This window comes from Cornus florida, unplaced genomic scaffold (assembly GCF_030987335.1).
Source record: "Cornus florida cultivar Cherokee Brave unplaced genomic scaffold, ASM3098733v1 CherokeeBrave_3.0.0_Hap2_Chr04, whole genome shotgun sequence".
Classification (NCBI taxonomy): domain Eukaryota; kingdom Viridiplantae; phylum Streptophyta; class Magnoliopsida; order Cornales; family Cornaceae; genus Cornus; species Cornus florida.
The window spans coordinates 78965120-78989665 of NW_026775574.1; the positions used below are offsets into that span (position 1 = coordinate 78965120).

The 24546-nt window shown below is 35.5% G+C and overlaps 1 protein-coding gene and 1 pseudogene across 2 annotated transcripts; both read right to left on the minus strand.

The window, feature by feature from the left end:
- Positions 1-266: 266 nt before the first annotated feature.
- Positions 267-12436, minus strand: LOC132305165 (disease resistance protein RPM1-like; annotated as a pseudogene).
- An 8130-nt stretch (positions 12437-20566) lies between these two features.
- On the minus strand, positions 20567-24228 carry LOC132303613 (disease resistance protein RPM1-like). 2 transcript variants are annotated; one of them, XM_059800949.1, is made up of 2 exons: positions 23030-24228; positions 20567-20969 (listed from the first exon to the last, which is right to left on the minus strand). In XM_059800949.1, the coding sequence occupies exons 1-2, from the start codon at positions 23257-23259 to the stop codon at positions 20918-20920; spliced, it is 282 nt and encodes a 93-aa protein (XP_059656932.1). In that variant the 5' UTR covers positions 23260-24228; the 3' UTR covers positions 20567-20917. The 2 variants fall into 2 exon arrangements, with proteins under 2 accessions (XP_059656932.1, XP_059656930.1); XM_059800947.1 differs by having other exon boundaries at positions 21076-24228.
- Positions 24229-24546: the final 318 nt, after the last annotated feature.

Sequence of the window (24546 nt, forward strand, 5' to 3'; positions counted from 1 at the left end):
ATAAGTGGCAGCTGGCACCACAAGCCGAACGCCAAGCACTTGCCATAAACAAGCACGCGACAAAGTTAATATAAAAAAAAAGAGAGAAAAGGTATATATATATTGAAAATGGGTTTGAACAGAGCGTAACACAAAGGAAAAAAAGAAAAAGAGTTATGTCATCTCATTCATGATAAGCATTGGATTTACAAACAAAAAAAAAAATGATGAAGTATTCAAGTCACATTGTTACAAAAAAGTATAGAATCGGAGAGTCCGGAGGAGTCCTAGCTAGCTGCCCCAGTACCAACAGCCTCCTGGTTGTGCCGGTCCGCCTCCTCAGTCCCATCAGCCATCTCACCCTTACGAGGTGGGGAATCAAGATGAATAACAGAGTCATTCTGCTGGGGGTCAACGTCAGCATTGGCTATGGGAGATACCACAGTTGACGATTGAGGAGCGGTTAGAGGCAGAGCGGTAGGAGGAGCTGTAGTGATCCTAGATGAAGCAATGTCCTGGCATTCATCAAATATGCGCTCCGCTTCGGTGGGTTCTGGGTCAACATAGACCTCCAGAGGGTCAATCCCTAAATCCTTATTGACCTCATCTGGAGTTGAGCTGGTCTGTCCCTCATCCGGAACTCGGTCGGAGAAACCTTCTCGGAATCCTTGAGCATATCTAAGAGCGCCGACCCTTGAGAACCGAGCATGAAGAGCCAGCATCCCACCATTCACTCTGCTGATGGTATCAATCAGAGCAGTATGCTCGTCCAGAGCTCTCTTCTCAAAAGCCATCCGAGCAGACTGTTCATCAGCCAGAAGGCGCTGGAGCTCTGCCTTTTCGTCTCTGATTGAATCACGCTCAGTCTGCCAGACACTCTTTTCAAGCTGGAGGGCATCCTTCTCATCCTGAAGAGAGTCGTTTTCCTTCTTCAAGACATCTCTTTCTTGTTCGGTTTTTTCAAGCCGAGCCAATACCTCGGTATTCTTGCTGGCGAGAAGGTCGTTTTCCTTATTGGCCACCTCCAGGCTATCAGAAAACTTACGAGCCCTGGCGTTCCCCATTTCAACCTGTTTCTGCATAGCCATCATTCCGAACAAAGTCTGCATAGATATACATTAATAATGGTTAAACCGATAGTCTGGTCGGACGAAGGCAAGACCAAATAATATGAGAGGATTCATGAGTTGGAAAATAAAAGTCACCTCCATGGCAGATTGGGGAAAGCGGCTGAACACATCCTTCTGGGATAGACCTTTCGCCGCCTCAAGGTCTTTCGGAGTCCACATGCTCCTATAATACGCCATGGCGGTCTGGCCATCCTTTAGCATGGTCTCGTTCGGCTTCACGAACGTCCCATCCGTTCGGGTGTACCGAGGAGCCCATGGTGGTAAAGTGGGAAGAGAAGGGGAGGTTGAAGCAGAAGCAGAGGCACCAGCTGCAACAGGCCCAGAGGGGGCAGGAGCTCTGACTGGGCGGTGCAAGAGAGCACCCGGCCCAAAGACCCGGGTCCTTCTTATAAGAGGTTCCTCCTCAGGGTCGACTCCACTGTCAGGATGAGGCCTTTTGCCTCGTTCTTTGTCCCGAGCGCCCCCAGCGGCAGCAGGGGCTGTAGTGATTTGTGGAGACGCGCTCGGGTTGGTAGCAGAGGTGCTGACAATAGAATCAATAGCCACCGTGCTCGGGATGGTGTCAGAGATGGTGGCTGAGGAAGAGGCTGATGTAGGAGAGGAGGTTGCCCCAGCAGCAGAAGTGGCTGGGGGAGTATTTTTCTTCCTGCCAAAGGATGAAATCTGAAGCCTGCTCATGGTATAGCCGAGGGATGAGAGCGCTAGAAGGTTGCCTGAAGTGAGGAGGTTTGAGCACGAAGGAATATCGTTCAGAACGTATTTCTTCAAGTAATTACTCCTATCCTTGCAAACACTGTAGCTCAAGTCATCACAAGGTATTCCTAAGGAGCGGCATAAGAAAGTACAAAAGCGAGGAACACATGTTTCGCAGGGACAATCGTTTTTGTGAGATTTGAATTTTTTATATGAGGAAACAGAACAGACGCCAAAGGCGCTCGGGATTGGGTAATCCTCTGCAGCCGGCGAAGACCAAGCCCCACTAATACCCACGATGTTATCCCTTCAACCCTTTTCAGATTTGATTGTGTCTGTACATATGGACATCTTGTTGATCGGGTAGAGGTGGTAGAAGGGCTCGTTAGTTCGGATCTTACTGACCTTATAACACAGAAGAAGATCTATGAGGTCAAGGTCTAGACTTCTGTCACGAATCAACAGTAGCATAACGGATATGATTCTAAAGAAATTGGGGTTTACCTGCAGGGGGGATATCCCCAGTCTATTGAAGACATAATTAAAGAAGGGGTGCAGAGGGAACCTAACGACATTCAGTTGAAGGTTTGAAAATAAAACTTCGCCGGGAAGGAGGCCGGCACCGGTCATAATATTAACATCCTTAGGGCAAACCCTAACTTGGATGTTTTCAGGAAGTCTAAGTCTCATACGAAGAACATCGAGATCTACAACCATGGTGGAAGTGTTTGAAGGATCTAAAAGGGTAAAAAGAAGCCTGCCGAAAGTAAAAAGGAACAAAACTAACCTCTGAGGTAGAAAGCAACAAAGAGCACTGCAAGACCGCTGGAAGAATGACTCTTGAAGGATTTCACCGGAAAAAGCTTAGCACTGTTCTAAAAAGAGAGAGATTTGACTGATGATGGAGACAGTAAAAAGGCATGAAGTGGTATTCTAGAGCCTTATAAAGGCGAGGGGGACCCGAGGGCCGAAGCGTCAGGAAGGCGAGAAATTCATCGAGCCCCGGAACATTGATTCTGGATCTGACCGTCCGTTCCCCTATGTGGGTTTCTCGAGCCGTCAACGTCATGATGAGACGCCTTCAATAATTACCCCCTTATTAAACAAGGGGTAATTATGAGGGCAGTTGAGGAGGCCCGAGATGACATGGGCCGGATATGACTTGCAAACGCGACATCCGGTCCGTACAGATGGGTCAGGCCCATAGAAAGACACTGCCATATGGGACGAACGCGAATAAGCCCATCAAAGATGACCAGGACTCATGGAGGAACGGACCTAGATCCAGCAGTCCATCAACATTTGTAAATATCTATAAATAGGAGAAGTAATGGAAAGAAGGGGGAGATATTTTTTTGGTTGAAATACAAGAATTCTAGAGAGAGAAAGAGGGAAGGAATTTCTTGTATCTTCACAATTTCATTCAACGGAACACACTCAACCCTTCCAAACACCCATTTGAAAATTTTGATCATTTTTGAGAATCTAAAACTGAAACAGTAGTAAAAATTGTATCTTCAGCTTAAGAATTTGTGTTTGTGTGTTACGAAAAGGCTTTAGCTTTCGCTAAGCTAAAAAAATGGAGTAACTGATTTATCAATGGAGTCTCATCATGGGCAGTTTATTCTACAATGTAGTTGGGGTTGAAATGTCATAATGCAACATTCAAGGGGTAATTATCTTTAATTGTATTTATTTATTATTTATTATTTATTGTTCTAAGACGTGATTGGTTCACTAAATATTTTTTTACTTGATCGCCCTCACGCGGTTATCTTTTTACTGTAATGTTACACAAAACTAATGTTAATATTTTTATAAGTGTGCAGTAATTATGCAGGTAGATTGAATCAGTGAATCTCAAAAGCAAAAAGTGGGTCCTCTATACGTTAACAATGCTTAGGACAATCTTGAATGAGCTGCATTAATCTGCCTTGCATTGTTTGGACAAATTGCTTGTGTGAGTGGAAATAGATGCATTTGGAACTGTCGAGTATTTGCGACTGTCGGCAACACACTTATGTTGCCGAAGACTCATTTTTTGGAATTCGAGTGCTGTGGAAGTCCTCTATCACGTATTGTGATGTCTTTTTATACATTTAAATCACATTTCAGTATATTTGTTTTATATTTTAATACAATTTCAATATATAGAGTAAATGTATTATATAAAATAGGATTTAAGTGTGTTGAAACGATAAATAATGATGTTAAAAGAGATTTTAAAAAAGTTAAAACATATTTCAACGCTATTTCAACACATTTGTTGAAATTTAGAATAAAATTGTTGAAATGTAAAACAGATGTATTAGAAATAAATTGAATTGTGTTAAAAAAAATTTCGCGCACCGTGCAAAAAGAATTGGTTACAATAGAGGATCTTGATATTGGTTAGTAGCTGGATATCATTTTTTGACGCTGGCTTTTCTTTTCTCTTGACAATAATACACAATAAACAGACAATAGATTTCAATAGCCAAACTCAGTATACAGTTAATTAAAAGAGGAGAAAATTTAGCAGTTTAAAGCAAGAGTATGAACTTGTCATATATTTAAATGACTCATGAAAAATGAAATTGAGGTGAAAAATTGAATACCACACAATTAAGTCTAGTCCTTCAGCGCAATATCATCTTTTAGGGCCTACACTGTCCTGTAACGTTACAATCATCAAATGGCCGTATCTGTCTGATTATCTGTAGATACATATATTTTTTTGTAACAAATTACGAAATTTGCCAATTGGTTAGATATAAAGTTGGAGCTGATAAGTTGGTTAGAGCTTGAAGTTACAAAATATGTAGCTTAATTAACATTGCTCAGGACAATCAGGGTTTTGAATTTTTTGGAAAATTGCTTTAGACTGGACTAATATCATCAACTTGTGCCAGTGAAAATAGATGGATTGGGACCAACTTGTGTTAGTGGAAATAAATGGATGGGGACCAAAATTATGTAGGCGGAAATAGATGGGTTTGGAATTCCGAGAGCACACCCAAGTTGACCCAGCATCCCTCTATCACATTATCTTTCATCTCAAGTTACAATAACACCCTTTCACAATACCAAATTATCAATCAACAAGCACAAGACGAACGATGTGCGTTATCCGTCCTATGTGTGAAGCAATCACAAGTGTGATAATTACAATTTAAATCTAACCTTACAATTTAATAATTATTTTTTTTCAAATATCACAACTATCCTTTTCAATTATGGTAAAATCTTTTTGTCATTCCATTTTTTAATTAACGTTTTTGTATTTTTTTTGTTAACTCATCTTTTTCTCTTGCTTTTCGTCTCTTTCAACTCTTTCTATACTTCGTATTAACTTTCTCTTCTCTGTCTTAGTAGGATTTGATATTGTTCTTTGTAAATAATAATAAAAGATCTCACAACTGAAGAAATAATAGAATTGAACGAAGTAACTCAATCATCTTGTTAGTATGGAAAACATTGAATAACAATTAAAACTTCATGAACCTTTAAACTCCTTTAATGCTAATGGTAATGGAAATAGTAATTTGTTTCTTTTATTTTTCTTTTTTGTTTTACGCTTTGAGTTTAAGTTTAGATTTTTTTTTTGGTTTTTTTCTATGCGATTAATAAGATTTAATTTGGATGGTGATGGGAATGGAATTTTATTTTTAATTTTTCTTTTATGTTTTATACTTTGAGTTTTGTTATAATTTTTTTTATATGATTTTTAAGAACTAATTTGGAATTTCTTTGAATCTTTAATTTCACCTCATTGATAAATAAAGTCCTAATTGTCTTGACAATAAAATTACAAGAACATGAATTTTGTGAAAAGAACAAAAAAAAAAAAAAAAAGAAAAAAAAAAGGAAGAAAATAAAAATAAATGGTATTGATATACAATTATGAATTTTGTTAAAAAATTACTGCACTCAGCCAAACTCTCCAATCTCTCAATATGAAAGTAAATAAAAAGAGGAGAACAATTACGAATTTTGTTAAAAAATTACTGCACTCAGCCAAACTCTCCAATCTCTCAATATGCAAGAGTATGAATCTGTCATATATTTATATGAAATTGAGGGGAAAATTCGAATATCACACAATTTAAGTTTGGTTCGTTGGTGCCATTATCATCTTTTGTCCTTACACTGTCCCTCAACTTTGCAATCAATTTTACTAACCATTATTTTATTTTATTTATTTCAAGTTGAAAGATGAGAATTAGTAAGAAATTTGCCAGTTGGTTGGATAGAAAGTTGACGGCGGCAATTAGCAACCTCCCTCCCTGTCACTGACTTTTCTTTCTTTTATTTATTTATTATCATCACTTTTCTTTCCCCTGACAACTATTCTATTCAATTGTTTTTCATTCCTTAAATTTTTACTATCAGTACAAGATGATAGCTTCAAATCGGATGCCCACTAATAAAATAAGGGCAATATTTGCCTACTCCCCTGTAGAAAGTTTATATTTACCTTGATGTGGCGCAAAATTAATAGAATATATATCTCTATTAATAAAAATTTCAAGTGATTGAGCAGAAAAGCTACTACTGCACTCTCAGCCATTCTCTTTGATCTTCTTTATTTCTCCCAATCTTAGTATGAATTTTGTTGAATTTTGGTGTTTTTGTGGTGTTCTTGAAGGTTTCATATTTGGCAATGTTATAATTATGAAATTATTTTCTAATCAACCAATTAATTTGAAAAGAAAGTTATATATATAATTATCGGTAAAGTAAAAATGGAATAGAGATTTATATTCAAACAATATTTCTTGTCATGTCATGAAAAACTTTTCTTTCTTTTCTATGACCTATAACTACAGTATTATTTTCAGTAAATATTTCATCATCAGTGGCATTGGTACCATGGAATAAAAATAAAAGATACCTGGAGAGAGGAATGGTAAAACAGTGAGAGTTTTAATAAATGGAACGAAATATTAAGGGTAAATTAGACCGCCTTTGTGATTTGAATAAATTACATATGAGAAATTCTTTCTTTTTCTTTTTAATATGAAAATTTTTTGGTTGATTTTCTCATAGATCTCTCTTTCTCTACCTTTTGTGCAATTCATAGTTCTCTCTTTCTCTCCTCTTCGCGCAATTCATTCAGACTTGATGAAAATCAATTAGCCCGTTGCCTTGTTAAAAAAAAGAATTAAAGGAATCTTACTAAATATGCATAAACTAAATCTTAATGAAACAATATTAAATGAATAAATAAGAATATCTAGAGAAAAATTAAACGGGAAATTCCTCAATTTTAAAGTCACTAATAGGTGAATCCAAAACTTTAATTATTGTAACTGCATTAAATGTGAAATATATTATTTAGGCACCATGTTTTACTGCAATATATTGCACGAAAAATAAAAAATAAAAAATAAAAAATAAAAATCGATTAATACAAATGCTTATTGTTACATTTTATTTATTTTCTTTTTTAACAGCACAACTTAACACCGCATATTTAATTTTTTTCTTAATTTGAAAATATAATTGAGAAAAAGGAAAATGTGAAATACCAATAAAGACCCAAACGATACTAGGTAGTGGTCTATGGCCCAAATTTGGTTTATTTGTTAGAACCACAAGCTGAATATAATAACTATAGAGAATGTGGGAGGAAGGAGTCGTAAGAATGAGGTGGTCATTGACACCGCGGGATTACAATATATATATATATTGTCTTGTTTGGCTGGCAGAATATGTTATACAGGTAAAGATAATATTTATAAAATTATGTATCAAAGGAGCGTGACACATGGAAAATATATTCTGACAGCTTATTTCATGAATTTAACAATTACTTTGCAACGAAAGCAAAAGAATATATGAACAAGGTGAATTTTAGTTAGTTTTCGTAACCTTCTATTGTTTAATGAAATTGTTAGGTTTACTTTGTATTACTTGTAACCTACCATTATTTTTTAAACACCACTCCTTGTTAGATTATATATGATTTCATATATATATATATAACAGTTTACTTTGTATTACTTGTAACCTACCATTATTTTTTAAACACCACTCCTTGTTAGATTATATATGATTTCATATATATATATATAACAGTTTACTCTGTATTACTTGTAACCTACCATTATTTTTTAAACACCACTCCTTGTTAGATTATATATGATAGATTAATGAAATTGTTAGGTTTACTTTGTATTACTTGTAACCTACCATTATTTTTTAAACACCACTCCTTGTTAGATTATATATGATATCATATATAATCTAACAAGGAGTGGTGTTTAAAAAATAATGGTAGGTTACAAGTAATACAAAGTAAATCATATATAATCTAACAAGGAGTGGTGTTTAAAAAATAATGGTAGGTTACAAGTAATACAAAGTAAACTGTTATATATATATATATGAAATCATATATAATCTAACAAGGAGTGGTGTTTAAAAAATAATGGTAGGTTACAAGTAATACAAAGTAAACTGTTATATTTATATATATATATATAATCTAACAAGGAGTGGTGTTTAAAAAATAATGGTAGGTTACAAGTAATACAAAGTAAACTGTTATATATATATATATATAAAATCATATATAATCTAACAAGGAGTGGTGTTTAAAAAATAATGGTAGGTTACAAGTAATACAAAGTAAACTGTTATATATATATATATTTGTTTAATGTGGCCGGCAGAATATGTAATTCATAATAGGAGTTGATCTGATCAAACACAGATGAAATCATTGACTTTTGGTGGTTTTGTGGGGCTTCTGGAAGGTGGCGGCATCCTTTGATATTGAACAATATTTTATAAAATTATGTTCAATTAAAGTAATCCGATAAGAAAATTATATAGAAGGAAAATTCTAAATGTTGGGACTGTAGAACAAATATTTTATAAAATTATGATGAAGATAATCAATATTGAAGCTGCATTGGGTCACTCTTTAAATTTGCCTCACAAATCCATAGCTAGGCACTAATAAGAAGCAATAAGAAACAACATTGCCTCAAATATTCATATTCGGAGTAACTCTCGATCTCTACACCCTCACTCTCCCTCCGTGCCAAATTCATCCAATTAACACACGCGATGACCCTCTATGCAATAAAATCAATCATTTCATAACACTCCAAGTGAACTATGATACATGACTGATTTTCATAATGATCATGTATGTATGTAGCTGCAGACTACTATCATAGTGTTAAACAAGCTTCAATTGTTCTCATTATTTGGCAAAACAAAAAAGAACAGACAAACTACAAAGGAAAAGGAAAGGGAAAAGGAAAAGAAGCATCAGTACCAAACAGAGTATCTCTCGGCCAACTTCTTGCAAAGGCAATGTGAAGGAAGTTTTGGGACTTGATTTAGAATAAAGTGTAAGTTACGCCGCGCGGAAACTGTTGGTTGATTTTACTGTGATTAACTTTCCAAATGACCTAGATCAGATTAATAGGTCAACTTGTCCAAGTTTTGTGATTAATTAATTTACCTAAGCAATATAATCAATTTAACATCCATAATTACAAAAAATAAATATTAAAAAGTAAAGCAAGTAGAGTTTGAGAGATGATACCAGGATTTTTAGTAAGGAAACCCCAATTGGCAAAATAGACCAATTGTTGTGGAAAAAACCTTGTGGACTATGCAATCTAGAGCAAAACGATCCACTATGTTGAAAACAAAGTACACTGAACTTTGACTCAGGCTCACATCCTATCGTTGTACCAAAAACCAATTGCTGACAATCCTTTGGCCTTACGAAGTCCCGTCTAATAGCACTTGACCTCAGACTTATTCTTTATCTCTGTAGAAGGATTGCTGATAGATCAAACAACACTTCTCGAATGCTTTGATCATTTCAAAGTGTGATCACTTCACTCATTTTCTTCAAGATCTAAATTTGATGTACAAGAAATAGAAATGCTTTTTCGGAATCTTTGAATCTTCAATTAAGCTCCAATTCAGATGAGAAAAAGAACAATACAACTAAATCACTCGTGTATATATGTATGTGCTCTCAAAAATAAAATAGAAAAGATCAGAATGACTTTCTGAACAATATCTCTCAAAAAAGCTTTCTCAAAATAATGAATTTTCGTTTCTTAAAGTCATACCTCAATGTTGAATGAGAGAGGCATTATATAGAAGTTTGGAAGACGTAATAATACTAGGAGGAAGGAGTCCTAGGTCTTAACAAGTAGGCCGCTAAGCATCCATAACTGAATGGTTAAAGCGCCCAACTCATAATTGGCGAATTCGTAGGTTCAATTCTTACTGGATGAGCACCAATGGGGACCCTCCAATAAGTCTATTGGAATTTCAACCCCTATTGCGTATTGGTACCTTCTATTGTTTAATGAAATTGGTAGGTAAACTTAGTTGTTCTTGTTAGGTTGCCGATAGAATAGGTTATTTGAATACGAAAACAATCATTGAATTTTGGTGTTTTTGTGGTGTTCTTGAAGGTTTCATATTTGGCAATGTTATAATTATGAAATTATTTTCTAATCAACCAATTAATTTGAAAAGAAAGTCATATATATAATTATCGGTAAAGTAAAATTGGAATAGAGATTTAGATTAAAACAATATTTCTTGTCATGTCATGAAAACCTTTTCTTTCTTTAATTCTATGACCTATAACTATATATTATTTTCAGTAAATATTTCATCATCAGTGGTATTGGTACTATGGAATATAAGATACGTAGAGAGAGGAATGGTAAAACAGTGATAATTTTAATAAGTGGAACGAAATATTAAGGGTAAATTAGACCTCTTTCGAGATTTGGATAAATTGCATATGAGAAAAAAAAATTTCTTTTCTTTTTCTTTTTAATATGAAAATTTTTTTGGTTAATTTTCTCATAGATCTCTCTTTCTCTACCTTTTGTGCAATTCATAGCTCTCTCTTTCTCTTCCCTTCGCGCAATTCATTCAGCCTTGATGAAAATCAATTAGCCCGTTGCCTTGTTAAAAAAAAGAATTAAAAGAATCTTACTAAATATGCATAAACTAAATCTTAATGAAACAATGTTAAATGAATAAATAAGAATATCTAGAAGAAATAGATATGCTCTTTCGGAATCTTTGAATATTCAATTAAGCTCCAATTCAGATGAGATAGAGAACAACACAACTAAATTACTTGTATATTTATGTGTGTGCTCTCAAAAATAAAATCAGAAAAATCAGATTGATTTTTTGAACAATATCTCTCAAAAAAGCTTTCTCAAAATAATGAATTTTTGTTTCGTAAAGTCATACCTCAATGTTGAATGAAGAAGGCATTATATAGAAGTTTGGAAGACCTAAGAATATTTGTAAAATAAGTGAAATTCATGCATAGGATTTTAGAAGGAAGTCTGGACCAAAAAGGAATCAAAACAGATTAGGAAACTAAAGTTATCTAAACTGATAAGAAGCCTTGAACCGGTATTGGATTTGGCTATCGGTTCAGGATCGGCAGAGAAGAATTCGACATGATTCTTGAATCGGTAGAGGGATAGGCTACCAGTTCCCAATGTAGGTACCGGTTCCCAATGGATAGAAGTGAAACCTTCAATTTGGCTACCAGTTCGAAATAGGCAGAATGTAAACTTCCTAAAAACTTTAAACTTCCAAAACTTCTTAAGTGTTCTTACACACTCACATACCTTTCTAAAGCATTGTTCTCATCATCCCGGAGTATATTAAGAATCACTGCAATGCTTTGTTCTCTCGACTTTGAAGTAATAATGTCACAAAAAAGGTCATGTACGCGGCACCTTCTAACCCTTCCATCTGTATGTAACTCTGCCACTTGGACCAAGCTTCTATTAACAAGCTCATTAAGGTAGCCTTTGGCAACTTCTTCTATTGTCATTCCTTCTCTCGCTTCCACAAATTCTTCTACGGTCCAAAGCCAAATCAGTATCATTCTCTTAATCTGATAATCTTACGGAAATATACTCAACTACAAGAAACACATTTTTAGATAATAAGGTAAATCATTATAACTCAAGAGAGAATTTTTTTCATACTCTCAAGTTGTTCATTTCCTTCTAATTGAGTGCCAAGGCTGCGTTGGACCAATTCCCATTCATGTACTCCACTTTTTTCTTTCGTGGCCAAAACACCGCTTATTGCCACAACTACAAGTGGCAGTCCCTCACACCTTTTTAATAGACTTCATGAGAGTTCCTCTAAATGTGGAGGGCAGCTGTTGTCTTGGAACGTTTTCGTACAGAACAGAGTCCAAGACTCCTCTGGAGATAGTGGTTCCATAGTGTAGATGTTACTGTGGTAATCTATGATTCTACGAAAGAGGTAGAAGCTAGTTTACTAATGCGCGTTGTGAGTAGTATTCGACTGCCACAATTATTGTCAAGCAATGCGTATTTTAAAGCATCCCATGCATTTATACTCCACACATCATCAAGAACAAACATGTACCTTCTCCGTTGCAGGAAATCCTTGAATTGTGCTTTCAGATTATTGTTGTCCATGGATTCCAATCTTTGAGGAGCCAGTTTCTTGACTTCATCAAAGAGTTGTTGAATCAAGTCTTTGAGAAGCTCTTTAAGATCAAAGGATTGTGAAACAGTGATCCAAGCATGGCTTTGAAAATGATTCTTCACCCCGATATTATCGTAGACTTTCTTTACTAGGGTAGTTTTTCCCATCCTCCATTCCCAGCACAGAAACAACTTTGAGTCTCGATGTGTCGCCCAAAAGCCACTCAATCAGCTGCTTTTTGGGCCCATCAATGCCCACAACCTCTGCTTCTTCCAGTAGCAGTGCATCACCGTGACGATCACACCATGTGTTATTGACAGTATTGGAGCTTGAGCTTTGCTCTGAGACGTTAAATTTGTAACGGTATTTGTGATGTCCCTCAGCAATTATATTCACTCTAGACCTTACTCTTTGTATCTCAGAAGCAATTTGATGGCGAGCTTTCAAGTTTTTAATAGAGTGAGAAAGCTTATGAAGGGCACCATAGAATCCGTCCCCATGATGACGAGCAAGGCGGAGCATGAATTCGTCCAGTTCATCTTTAGTGTCGTAGGTAACTTCACGCACTTGCTTAACCTATACTTGGAGTTCAAGGTCACTCTCTTCCATTGCATCAGCTACTCTCAAGAACGCCCTCGTACGTTCCAATTCATCTCTGACGCACTCAGCTTCTTCCTTTATTCTTCCCAAGAGTTTTGACTCTTCTCGAAGGAAGAATGTCAAGTGGTCGAGCTGAAAAGTTAGTGCAATCTCAGCCATTTTCTCTTATCTTCTTAATTTCTCCCAGAGAAGAATAGATAGAAAATAGATTTCAATTGCCAGACTTTCCAGATGGAATTTCAGATTTTGGTACAACCGGATTGGTATGTGGTGGTAATTATTTAGGTTGATTCCAGCTCAAAGCCATAAAATGGGCATTGCTCCAAAAAATCTTGATTTTTTTTTTTCTTCTTGCATTTATTGATTTTACAATGACATTCATTATTCATCAGTTAAACTCTAGATATCTTGTCAATACAATAACTTACCCAACAATTTTACATCACTTATGTAACAACTAACTTATATCGCTTAGGTAACAACATTATATTGTTTGCGTAACCAATGTATTGTTTTGTGTAAGTATAAGATCCAAACATAAGAGGTTATCCTTATTCTTTTTTTATATAATTATCTTTTATAATTCTCTCAAAACTGTTCTCTATTTTTTGAGTTCTTGAATTTTCTTTATTTATTTTTATTTTTTTAGTACAACACAATTAAGTCTAGTCCTTTAGTGCATCATCAACTTTTGGGCCTTATAGTGTCCTGATTTATTTTAAATACCAACACAATTAAATCTAGTTCTTTTTTTTAAGAGCAATTTCAAGGTCAAAATGACAATTAGTAAGAAATTTGGCGGTTAGCTGGGTAGAAAGTTGGACCGGATAAGTTATTATGAGCAGCTTCAAGTTACATAATATATAGTAAGTTAGTAACTGCAATATAGATATATATACACACACACATATACAAAATTGAGTTTTTAAGTCTATTTATTGGATTTTAATTTGGGGTCAGATTAACAGAGTCATTAGTTGGGGGATCACAATCCTTCCTCAGGGAACCTAATGAATCATACGAGCTAACATAATCTAGAGTTTATAAAGCTTGAATGGTTGAAAATAATGTTGCATTTGGTAACCCCCATGTTTTTGTGACAAAGATGGTTGAAAATAATGTTGCATTTTGAAGCACTAATTCTTTTTGTAATTGAAATTAAAGAAAATTTAATTTAAATTTTGAATAAAATTTCTTTGATTTCAATTTTGAAACGCTTTACGCTTATGCAGTGCTCCCTAACATAGCTTAATTAAATTTTTTACCCTAATGTGACAAAAGCTGGATTGGTACAAAATTATGCATGATGGTATAACCATTGCTTGGACAATCTTGATATACATTTCCTTATTTTGTGTCAATTCATCTTGATAGACATTAAATACTTATGAAATATTTCTTTGTGGACAGTACTTGTCTAATTTTTTTTTTTTTTTTTTTGACAGATAATACTCATCTACTCACCTGCATTTTGACCACTGAATTTTTTTGAAAGAGTACAAATGCACTACGAAGGGAGTAATTTGCTCGCGAAGCAATTGTTTTTTACGTTAGCGACTAGTTTGCAAGATGGTGGGAGTGAGTTTGAGGTTTGGAGCAACTCGACTTGGTTGTGTTTGAGTTTAGCAATGTGGTTTCAGCGTAAGTCTGTCAGGTTTGCTTCAATCCAGTAGACTACTTTAATATGGATTATTAATTTTGTGGTTTTTTCTCATTGAGATTTCATACATATAAATCTGGTATGTTTTGAAGCATTATTACACGTCTCGAAAATTCATGGTATGTATCTCGAATTTGAAAGATGGATATTGTAACGACCCAGCTCCTCATAGATCCGGATCATTAAACGGGTCCTAACCCGACCCAAAAACATCCAAGAGTGAAACGGTAATTTCACGTTAAATTAAAATGTTGAGTTCCAAAAAGGGCAAGGTAATTTATCATATTTCAATAAAGTAAGACCTAAAGGACATCATAGTCATTTAAGCGCATCACACAATAATTAAAATGAGGTCCGGGGTAAAATAGTCCTTTTGGGGCAAAAATATAATTATGGCATTTAATTGGGTCGTAAAAATAATTAATTTCAACTTTAAAGGATGCCAAAGTGTAATTTTAAGAACTTAAATTGGTAATTACATGAAAAGGTAGAACCGGTCCACGTATACTCCTTATACGTCGACTGGTTTGGGATATGAACAGTGGGAAAACCCACTGCCAAGATACCGGTCGACTGGTTTGGGATACCGGTCGACTGGTTCTGAACATAAGTTACAATGGACACCGGTCGACTGGTTTGGGATACCGGTCGACTGGTTTGGGACGTATGCCATAATGACCATTCTGCCAAGATACCGATCGATATTTGGGAGGCCACATGTCGACCGGTTCTGGGAAAATTGCACTCCCACTTCCCACTGACTCAGTTACACCAACACTTGATAATTAACCACCCCGCCACTACATTCACGTACAAAATAAGATATGCTTCAACATCAAATTGTAATAACAACCACCACGTTGGTAACGTAATTTACAACACGTTACTTAGAATACACAAAACTGATTTTGAGTGAGTAATACTTAATTACATTTTCTCAAGGATCATTCACAAACTTAATTACATTCCCAAAACTATAATTACACATGAAATAGCTAAATACAAGATAGCAAAAATCATCTTCTAACAACTTTCAATTTTGAGGTGGATTAGCATCCGCCGGTTCTTTTCCAAGACCTGAAAAAAAAATATAATATATAGTAGGGTGAGCTATATGCTCAGTAGGTGACACTTAAGACATGCGTCTTGTGTCCCCGTGAATCCAATCAAAGTATAGGCCAATGGGAAATAGGGAGCATGCAACATAGGGAATTAATACATCATTCCAACCAAATTAGAATACAAAGATCGTTATGCCGTGGAATGCAAATGCATGCTAATGCCACTCCCCATTTTCATTCTCAAAGCCATCACTTTCCAAATGTTAAAACAACCCGCCCTTTGGTAACCCCGCCGCGACACGAGAGGAGGATTGGCTAGTGTCCCTGACCTTTGGTAACCCCGCGGCGTCATTATGGGGCTTAGCTAGCTCAACCACGCTAGGGCGACTCCCTAGTCCCCCCTAGGCTATATTAACCTTCGGCCCGTTGGTAACCCCGCAGCGACCGGGTTTGTATAAAACCATTTCCAAAACATTCATATCCTAAGAATCCCCTTTTCATTTCAAAACCAATTCTTCCTACTTCATGCAACCCAATGATGCATTTGTATATATATATGCTTCATGGTTCCAAGATTAAGACATTTAAAGAACAACAACAACCACTTAAGCATATATCATGTTCAACATTTCAAAATGGATTATCATCAAATTAAACACAACAAGGTAGCATCTAGACATGATTTTCACATAATATAAGTCACATTCAATATCATGAAATTTTCTAGACATCACTAATATAATCATAGATACAATTAACTCCTAAATTAAACACATTATCACACAGGGAAGGTATAATTCACAAAAGAGCAAGAAAACATGAATTAAGATGCCCCTACCTCAAGTTTGCATCAAAACCCAACAATGGGTCCCTAGATTCGAACTCCAAAGAGGGCACTAAAATTGAAATTGCTTATATGGATGCGTAGAGCTCGTCGTGCTCGTCGTTTTGCCTCAAACGGCACCCAATTCCGACAAGTAATGAAGATGAAATCAAGGATCAAAGTTTGTCTCAAAAAGAAAAGAAAAATGGAAGAAAAATTAAGCGAGAAGAGGGATGTACGGGGAGAGAGAAAGTATGAAGCAAAATAGTGGTCTCTAGACCACTTTTGAAATAGTGGTGGGCACCGAAATTTCTTTTTATTTACTCTTTTTCTTTAATCTTCTATTTTCTACACCACACAACTCATATAGTGCACCACTACATAAAAATACTACTTAACCCACATAAATTAAAATGCACAATGCAAATAGACCTAATCACAATCCCGAACACAACATGCGAAAAGACAGAAATACCCTTGTCTCCACGAATTATTGGAAAAATGAAAATGCTGAAAAATCAGAAACATCACAGATATGTCTTTAATTTTAATAGATTTTACACTTTTTCTTTCTTGTTGAAATATTAACGTATTTAATAGTTAAATTAAGGAAGCAGATAAGTTCAAAGATGAGTAATGTATATACGCATTTGTATGAATTATTCGTTGAAGGACAATTGTGATACCTCTCGGATCCGAGACACTGGTTGATTAGGCCCAGGCCCAAACCTGAGGGATATCAGACAATTAATATGTTAACGAACACAGAATACAAATTTGAATTAAAGAAATAAAAATTAAAAGTTGAAAGAATACTAGACAATAAAATCCTCAAATCTTAATAACAAGAAACCAACTCTCCAACACTCTAAGAGTACAACTAGGGAATCCATCCAGTGGACCCCTTATTAAAATCTCAAACTGAAACTGAAACAACTGAAATAAGTCTAATGCTAAACATAGCAAGTAGTCCTACGTAATCGGAGGAATGAGTATCTGTATCTACTCTGCACGTCCAAGCTCTAATCCTAGAACTGACGAAGACCTGAAAAATAAAGAGTGGGTCAGGCCCACATGCAAGTCCTGTCCAACTACGATCCAAACAGTAATTCGATACGCAGATACATCCTAGATAGCTCAACAATATCTAGAGTAGTCCATATATGTATATATAGTACACACTATAGGACGTTCGCTAGTCCAATAGGTCTGTCTCAGCCTGAATAGAAGGCAACATGCGAAAACGCACCTAAATGTGAGCATGAGTACCTAAACCTACCAGGGAACAACACATATTTCCAGTTATCCATCCTAGGCAATATACGCCCTAACCATGGTTCTGAGACTCATGCTCATACCATGGTACCATATAATAAATATATAAATTCCGTACTCCTAATACAAAATATTATCCATCTGTTTTGTGGTTTGATATATGTATAACAAATCCATTCTGAAACCAAGGTAGGTCATTCAATTCTCAATTGATATGACTCAAATATGAGATGTACTTAACCTTTATGGTTAGTCCATAACTCAATCCAAGTTAGGTAGAACATGGTGTTTGAACTAGTCCATACCTAATATGTCACCGTCCCATATCGGTGCATATAATCCTTCATATAGCATAGTTAATAAAACGACACTATATATCCAACAACTATCCTTCAAAACATGCATCAATATAAATTAACACATGTATATCAATACTAGGCAGTCATTATAGAGCCTAAAAATTCAATTCCAATAATGTAAACAGCTAAAACAAGTATAAGCGTTCACATCCTCCAAAATATCCATAAACTGATGCAGTTGAATAACAAATTGAAAATTAATATCCAACACAAGCATGGTTAAATTCAAATAATCCATGCTACTTATAATCCTATCTAAATATGATTAATTAAAATTAAATCATATATAAACAATCCTCCAAGTTCCAAATTGTAAGCTGATTAACATTCAAAGTTCAACATGTAGGATCTTCTCCTAACTGTACACTGTTCATACCTTAATCCATTTATGAATCATTGTTTACCTATATTCTTACAAGTCTAAAACAATCATATACATCATTTAAAACAATTTAAATGAAGTGCTAACATTCTGTATAGTCCAAACAGTGCACAAAAAACCAAACTGGGCGTTTAAAACCAAAAATCCCAACTGAGCAAGCTAAGTTACAACTGAGAAGGCTAAGTTAGGAACTTAGTCGGCTGAGTTGCTAACTCAGTCGGCTAAGTTGATAACTCAGTCGGTTCAGTTTCCAACTGAGTCGGCTGGGGTCTTCTTCTTCGTCCGTTCAGCCTCTGTAAACCCTAAAACTTCATTGTTAAGGCCCCTAAGCTTTAACCTAAGTCTCATACGTCCATACTAAATTATTTTAAGTGTTTTAGTAGGCAAAGATTCAATTTAAACAACAGTTCATGCATAAAGATCACAGAAATAAAGAAATTTTGAAGAAGCATATAAAATCATGAAACTCTCTATTTTAATCCAATTAAGCATGCATGACTATTTCGTTTTATCATTAGTTAAACCCCTGGAGTCTAGCTAGGCATGCACAGAACACAGATTAAAGGGAAAGAATAGAACAGAGACTTACTTTAGATTTCAGTCCAGAAATCTTAAACCTCCGTTTCTGAGTTTTCCGTCAAAATCCTAGGCTGCCGTTCAACACCTCCGGTGCTCTTGGTTCAACCCAGAAGCACTCCACTCCTTCCTCCTTGAACCTCTCGATCTGTAAACCTCTCAAGGTTCACTCTCTGTTTCTCTCAAATTCTCTCTCTGTTGCTCACTGTGTTTCCTTTCTGTCTCTTAGGTACGTGAGAAGAGTTTTGTGTATATTCCCAAAACCCTAAACCCAACGTGAGATTTATATTTATAGGCTTAACACTACAACCCTAATCCTTGTATAATTAGAGCCAGAGCCCCTAATACCAATCTTAGTCGGCCCATGAACAACCTAAGTTATAACCTACATCGGCTACACATACGTGGCTTCTAAAAAATATAATAAAAGAAAAACCTAATCATATACATAAAGCATTTAACTTAACCCAATTAAAAATAATTCAACTAAAAACAATAATAATAAAAGAAAACAATTAATTACAATAAAAACACAATTAAATACATAAATCAACAATTAATTTAAATAAAAAGATAAACAAGCAGATAATTAATAAAATCCAGTAATACAAGCAATTAAACAATTAATTTATTAAAAATGCACATAAATAAGTAAATTAAATTCCCGAACTGTCCTTTTAAAATTAGGAGTATTACAACAATTGAGAACGAACATTAAATTAAGTTTCTCTCTTTAATTTTCTTTTCTCTACTCTTATGCGCACACACACATATATATACACACTCTTATGCATACACACACACATATATATACACACTCTTATACACTCTCGACATTATAATTATAATAAACATGAAAATTATTGATCAATTTATCAAATTATTCACACATGTAGATTGTTGAGGAAATTAGGATTCTTATTCAAAAGAAAGAGGACTCAAAATATAGTTTTAAAAAACTTTAAGTGGATTATGTATTTATTTAATTACTCACACATAAAAATTGATTGAGAAATTTAGGTTTTTATTGAAGAAAATGAGTAAACCCCTTAAAACATTTATCAAAGTGTTATGTTAGGGTTCAAATTTTATCATAAATAATTTTTTCTCTCAAACCTACCATGTATTCACTAGACAAAATCGATTCAAAATACACAAAGTTAAGTTGTCATATCATTCGTCAAAAAGTTGTCATATCATCAATCATGGGTTTAAATGACTTAATTTCGAGTTTGAAAACAGTTGTAATCTCATAAATTGGCAAGAATTGTAGAATTTGTCTCAAACTTTTCATAATATCTTAAGGGTCTTGTGAACTCCACCCGAATTGAAAGTTAGATTGTTTGAATTTTGAATTAATTTTCAGTAGTTTTTAAACATGACTATTCAATCGCTCCATGTACTCCAATGTTCGAACGTTTTTTTTTTTTTTTTCGTTTTACTCCAACGTTGCTTGTTCGGTTACAAAGTGCCTCCTTGAAGGGCTCCTCGAAACACTACCTTACCTTAAATAGCAAACATCAAAGACAAAAACTGCAACCTTCTATTAAATTGTTCAACATTTTATTTATCCAGATTACACAATTGGACAACCTTCTTAGTATTGTTGGAGTCCAAGTTCTTGAATTTGACTTTTTTTATACATTGTCTCTACAAAATGAAATGCATTACATAAAAATTAACAATGAATAAATATAAACTCAGAACAGTAGGTGATGATCTCAACAACAACTTTGCATTTTCCAAAAACACAATAAATGAAATGTTGTTGCTTGTACTACTCTCCTCCAAACATAATAAATTGTATAATGTAACACAATATACAACAACTTAATCATAAAAATAAAATAAAAACATTAGATAGTGATGATCTCAACAAGAAGTTTGCAAGGACTCTTCTCCATTTCTCTCTCTATATAATTTCCTTCCCAACTGCCTTCCAGGAATACTCCGAATCAGTTATCCTATAAAAATAAAATAACATAACATATTAAAAAAGAAAAAAGAAAAACAAAGAAAAAACAAATCAGTTATCCTATAAAAATAAAATAAAAGCAAATATTAGGTGACCTGATCAATACTAATGATCTCAACTTTGCAAGGACTCTTCTCTATCTCTCTCTCTACATAATCTCCTTCCCAACGACTATCCAGGAAAGTTCAAGATATATGAATGTTGGGGATGTGTGCTATTTTCCAATAATCCCCACCCTGTTTGTCTCGATCCAGTGTCATTTTCAATTTATCTGATAAATATTTGTTGAATGCCAGTGGGTGTGGGTACCTCTTCCACCAACTTACAGTTCCTAATAATCAGCTTTTCAAGATGAGGCAATGATCCCTTCTCCATTCTCACCCTCCTCAATCCTTCTAAGGGGTAAAGCTTTAATATCTTAAGCTTCTGAAACCCTGTCGCTTCGATAAACAATTCCTCCCTTCTAAGGGGTAAGCCTCAAAAAGTAAAATTTCTATCAGAAATAGAGAAGTTGCTAAACGCAACTTCTTGAAGGGATTGCAATGGATCATCCCTTAACTTGCTGTACGCAAGCCGCAATCTCACCAGGTTATGAAGAGAAGTTATTCAATGCGGCAAATTTTCTAAACGTCCCCACAAATAGAGCCGTTGAAGAGACCCAGGAGGAGAAGACAAGTGTTCAAAAATCAACAATCTGCTCCTCTTTTACAGAAAAAACGTTCAATGATTGAAGGTTACTCAGCTTTTCAAGAGAGGAGCACAAATCCTTCCCATCCTCCCTTCTCAACTCCCTAATCCCCAATCTCCTCAGCTGGGTCAGTCTCCCTAGCTCTCCCATTACAATTCTACCATTCTCACGGTTGGCTTCAATATAACACAATTTTTGTAAGGAAGACAAACCTTCTATTCCCACTATTGCTTTAAAGTCACGGTACACCAAGAGATGACGAAGACGCTGGAGCTTTAAGGTCTGAACAGGCAACTCAGTTACATAGATGTTTTTGAGATCCAAAGTTTCAAGGTTTTCAAGTTTACCTATGGATTTCGGAAGTGTTATAACCCTTGTTTTCCTCAAGCTTAAATACCTGAGATGAAATAGTTTGCTAACTTCATCTGGAAGTTTCTCCAAAGAAGCACCCCTCAGATCCAAAACCTTTAACAACCTAACCCCACCAATGAATAATATAGGATTCAACGATTTGGATATAGGTTTTTCCACTGAAACATGAGCAATGAACGGAGTTGAGGAAAACGATTTGTATGCTGCAAGTTCCCCAGGGTATATTGAATTGACAGGCGCTGAACTTTTTCCGGCAATTTTGTGTTTTCTTTGCTTACCATGGCAACAATGTTTTGTTCTCTTGACTTTGAAGTAATTACTTCATGGAAAAGGTCATCGATGCGACACTCTCTCAGCCTTCCAACACCATCTATCCATGCCACTTGGACCAAGCTTCTATTAATAAGCTCGTTGAGATAGCCTTCAGCAACTTCTTCCATTGCCATTCCGAAATATCTTTCACAAATCCTTCTGCGATCCACAGTCGAATCAGTCTCATACGCTCAATCACGTAATCCTCAGGGAATAAACCCAAGTACAAGAAGCATATTTTTAGATAGTAAGGCAAATCATAATAACTGAGAGAGAGTATCTTTTTCACACTCTCAAGTTTGCCGTGGCCTTCTAACTGAGCGCCAAGGCTACGGTGAAACAATTCCCATTCATGGGATGTATTTCTGTCTTTCGTAGCCAAAACACCACTAATTGCCACAATTGCAAGTGGCAAGCCCTCACACTTTTCTAAGATACTTTGTGAGAGTTTCTCTAAATATTGAGGGCAGTGGTTGCCTCGGAATGTCTTCCTACAGAACAGAGTCAAAGACTCTTCCGAGGACAATGGTTCCATAGTATAGATGTCATCAGTAGAAGCTACATCAACAATGCGGGTCATGAGCAGTATTCCGCTGCCACTATCGTTGTCAGGGAATGCATATTTAAAAGCATTCCATGCATCTATTTGCCATACATCATCTAAAACAAGCACGTACCTTCTCTGTCGAAGGAAATCTTTGATTTCCGCTTTCAAGTTATTGATGCCCATGGTTTCCAATCTTTGAGGGGCAGGTTGCTTGGCTTCATTGAAGAGTCTTCGCATTACATCTTTGAGAAGCTCTCTGAGATCAAATGATTGAGAAACAGTGATCCAAGCATGACATTGGAAACGATTCTTCACCTCCATATCATCATAGACTTTCTTTACTAGGGTGGTTTTTCCCATACCCCCATCCCCACCACCGAAACAACTTTGAGTCTTGGACTGTCCTCCAGAAGCCACCTAATCAGCTGTTTCTTGGGCCCATCCATCCCAACAAGCTCAGCCTCTTCCACTAGAAGTGCATCACCTCGACGATCATACCTTGGGTTGTTGTCAAAGGTGGAGCTTGATCCATGCTCAGAGATGCTGAGTCTTTGTCGGTAGCTTTGATGTATATTGTTGACTCTGGATTTTATTTTGCCTATCTCAGATGCAATTTGATGGCGAGCTATCAAGTTCTTAATCAAAGAGCAAATATTACAAAGAAAACCATAGAATCCATCCCCATGATAGTGTGCGATGTGGAGCATGAATTCATCAAGAACATCTTCCATGTCATGGGCAACATCACGCACTTGTTTAACCCATACTTGGAGCTCTGAGTTATTGAATTCATTTGCATCAGCTTCTTTGAGGAAATCCTTCATGTGCTCCAATTCATATCTGAGGGACTCAGCTTCTTCCCTTATTCCTCCCAAGAGGCTTGACTCTTGTTGAATGAAGTTGGTTAAGTGATTGAGTAGAAATTCTACTGCAATCTCAGCCATTCTCTCTGGTCTTCTTGATTTCTATCAAGAGAACAAAAGATTGATCGAGAAGGAATTTCAGATAATTTCCCAATTGTGTGGGAAACTATGTTTGGAATGAGAAGTGGAAAGGGCACCGACTCTGAAAGACAGCTATGACAAAAGACAGCTTTGTGAAATAAAAAGCAAGAGGATGAACAATAGTAGATCGATTACAAGAGTCCCCAATCTTAGTATGAATTTTAGTAAGTAAAATTTCAGAAAATTTGTCAATTGTGTGGAAAAACTTTGTTTGGAATAAAAAGCGGAAAGGGCACCGAGTGTGAAAGACAGTGGGGAGCCAAACAATGATAAAAGACAGCTTTGTGAAAGAAAAAGCGAGGATGTGTTTGAACTAAGAGAGATAGTATAGAGATGCAATATAAAGATCCTATATATAGGAAAAGGTCGCCGCCGCCGGGGTGACATGTATTTAATTAAATGATGAAGTGTAGTAGTGGTAATTACAAAATGAGCCCTTCTATAACTCAATTAACATAAATTTTGGACAATCTTGACAAGACATTGTTTGGACAATTGTTTTAGAGTAGTGGGACTAATTTCATGGTTTTAATTTCTTGATAAGCATTAAATTTGTCTAAATAGGTGGTTGTGAGAAAATATTCCTCTACCTCCTAAAATGATTGACTAGAGTTGGAGTTCTCCAAAGAGAATAATAATGATG

Coding starts and splice junctions, on each gene's coding strand:
- LOC132303613 (XM_059800947.1), bottom strand. CDS start 23,259: ATGGGAAAAACCACCCTAGTAAAGAAAGTCTATGATGATATGGAGGTG.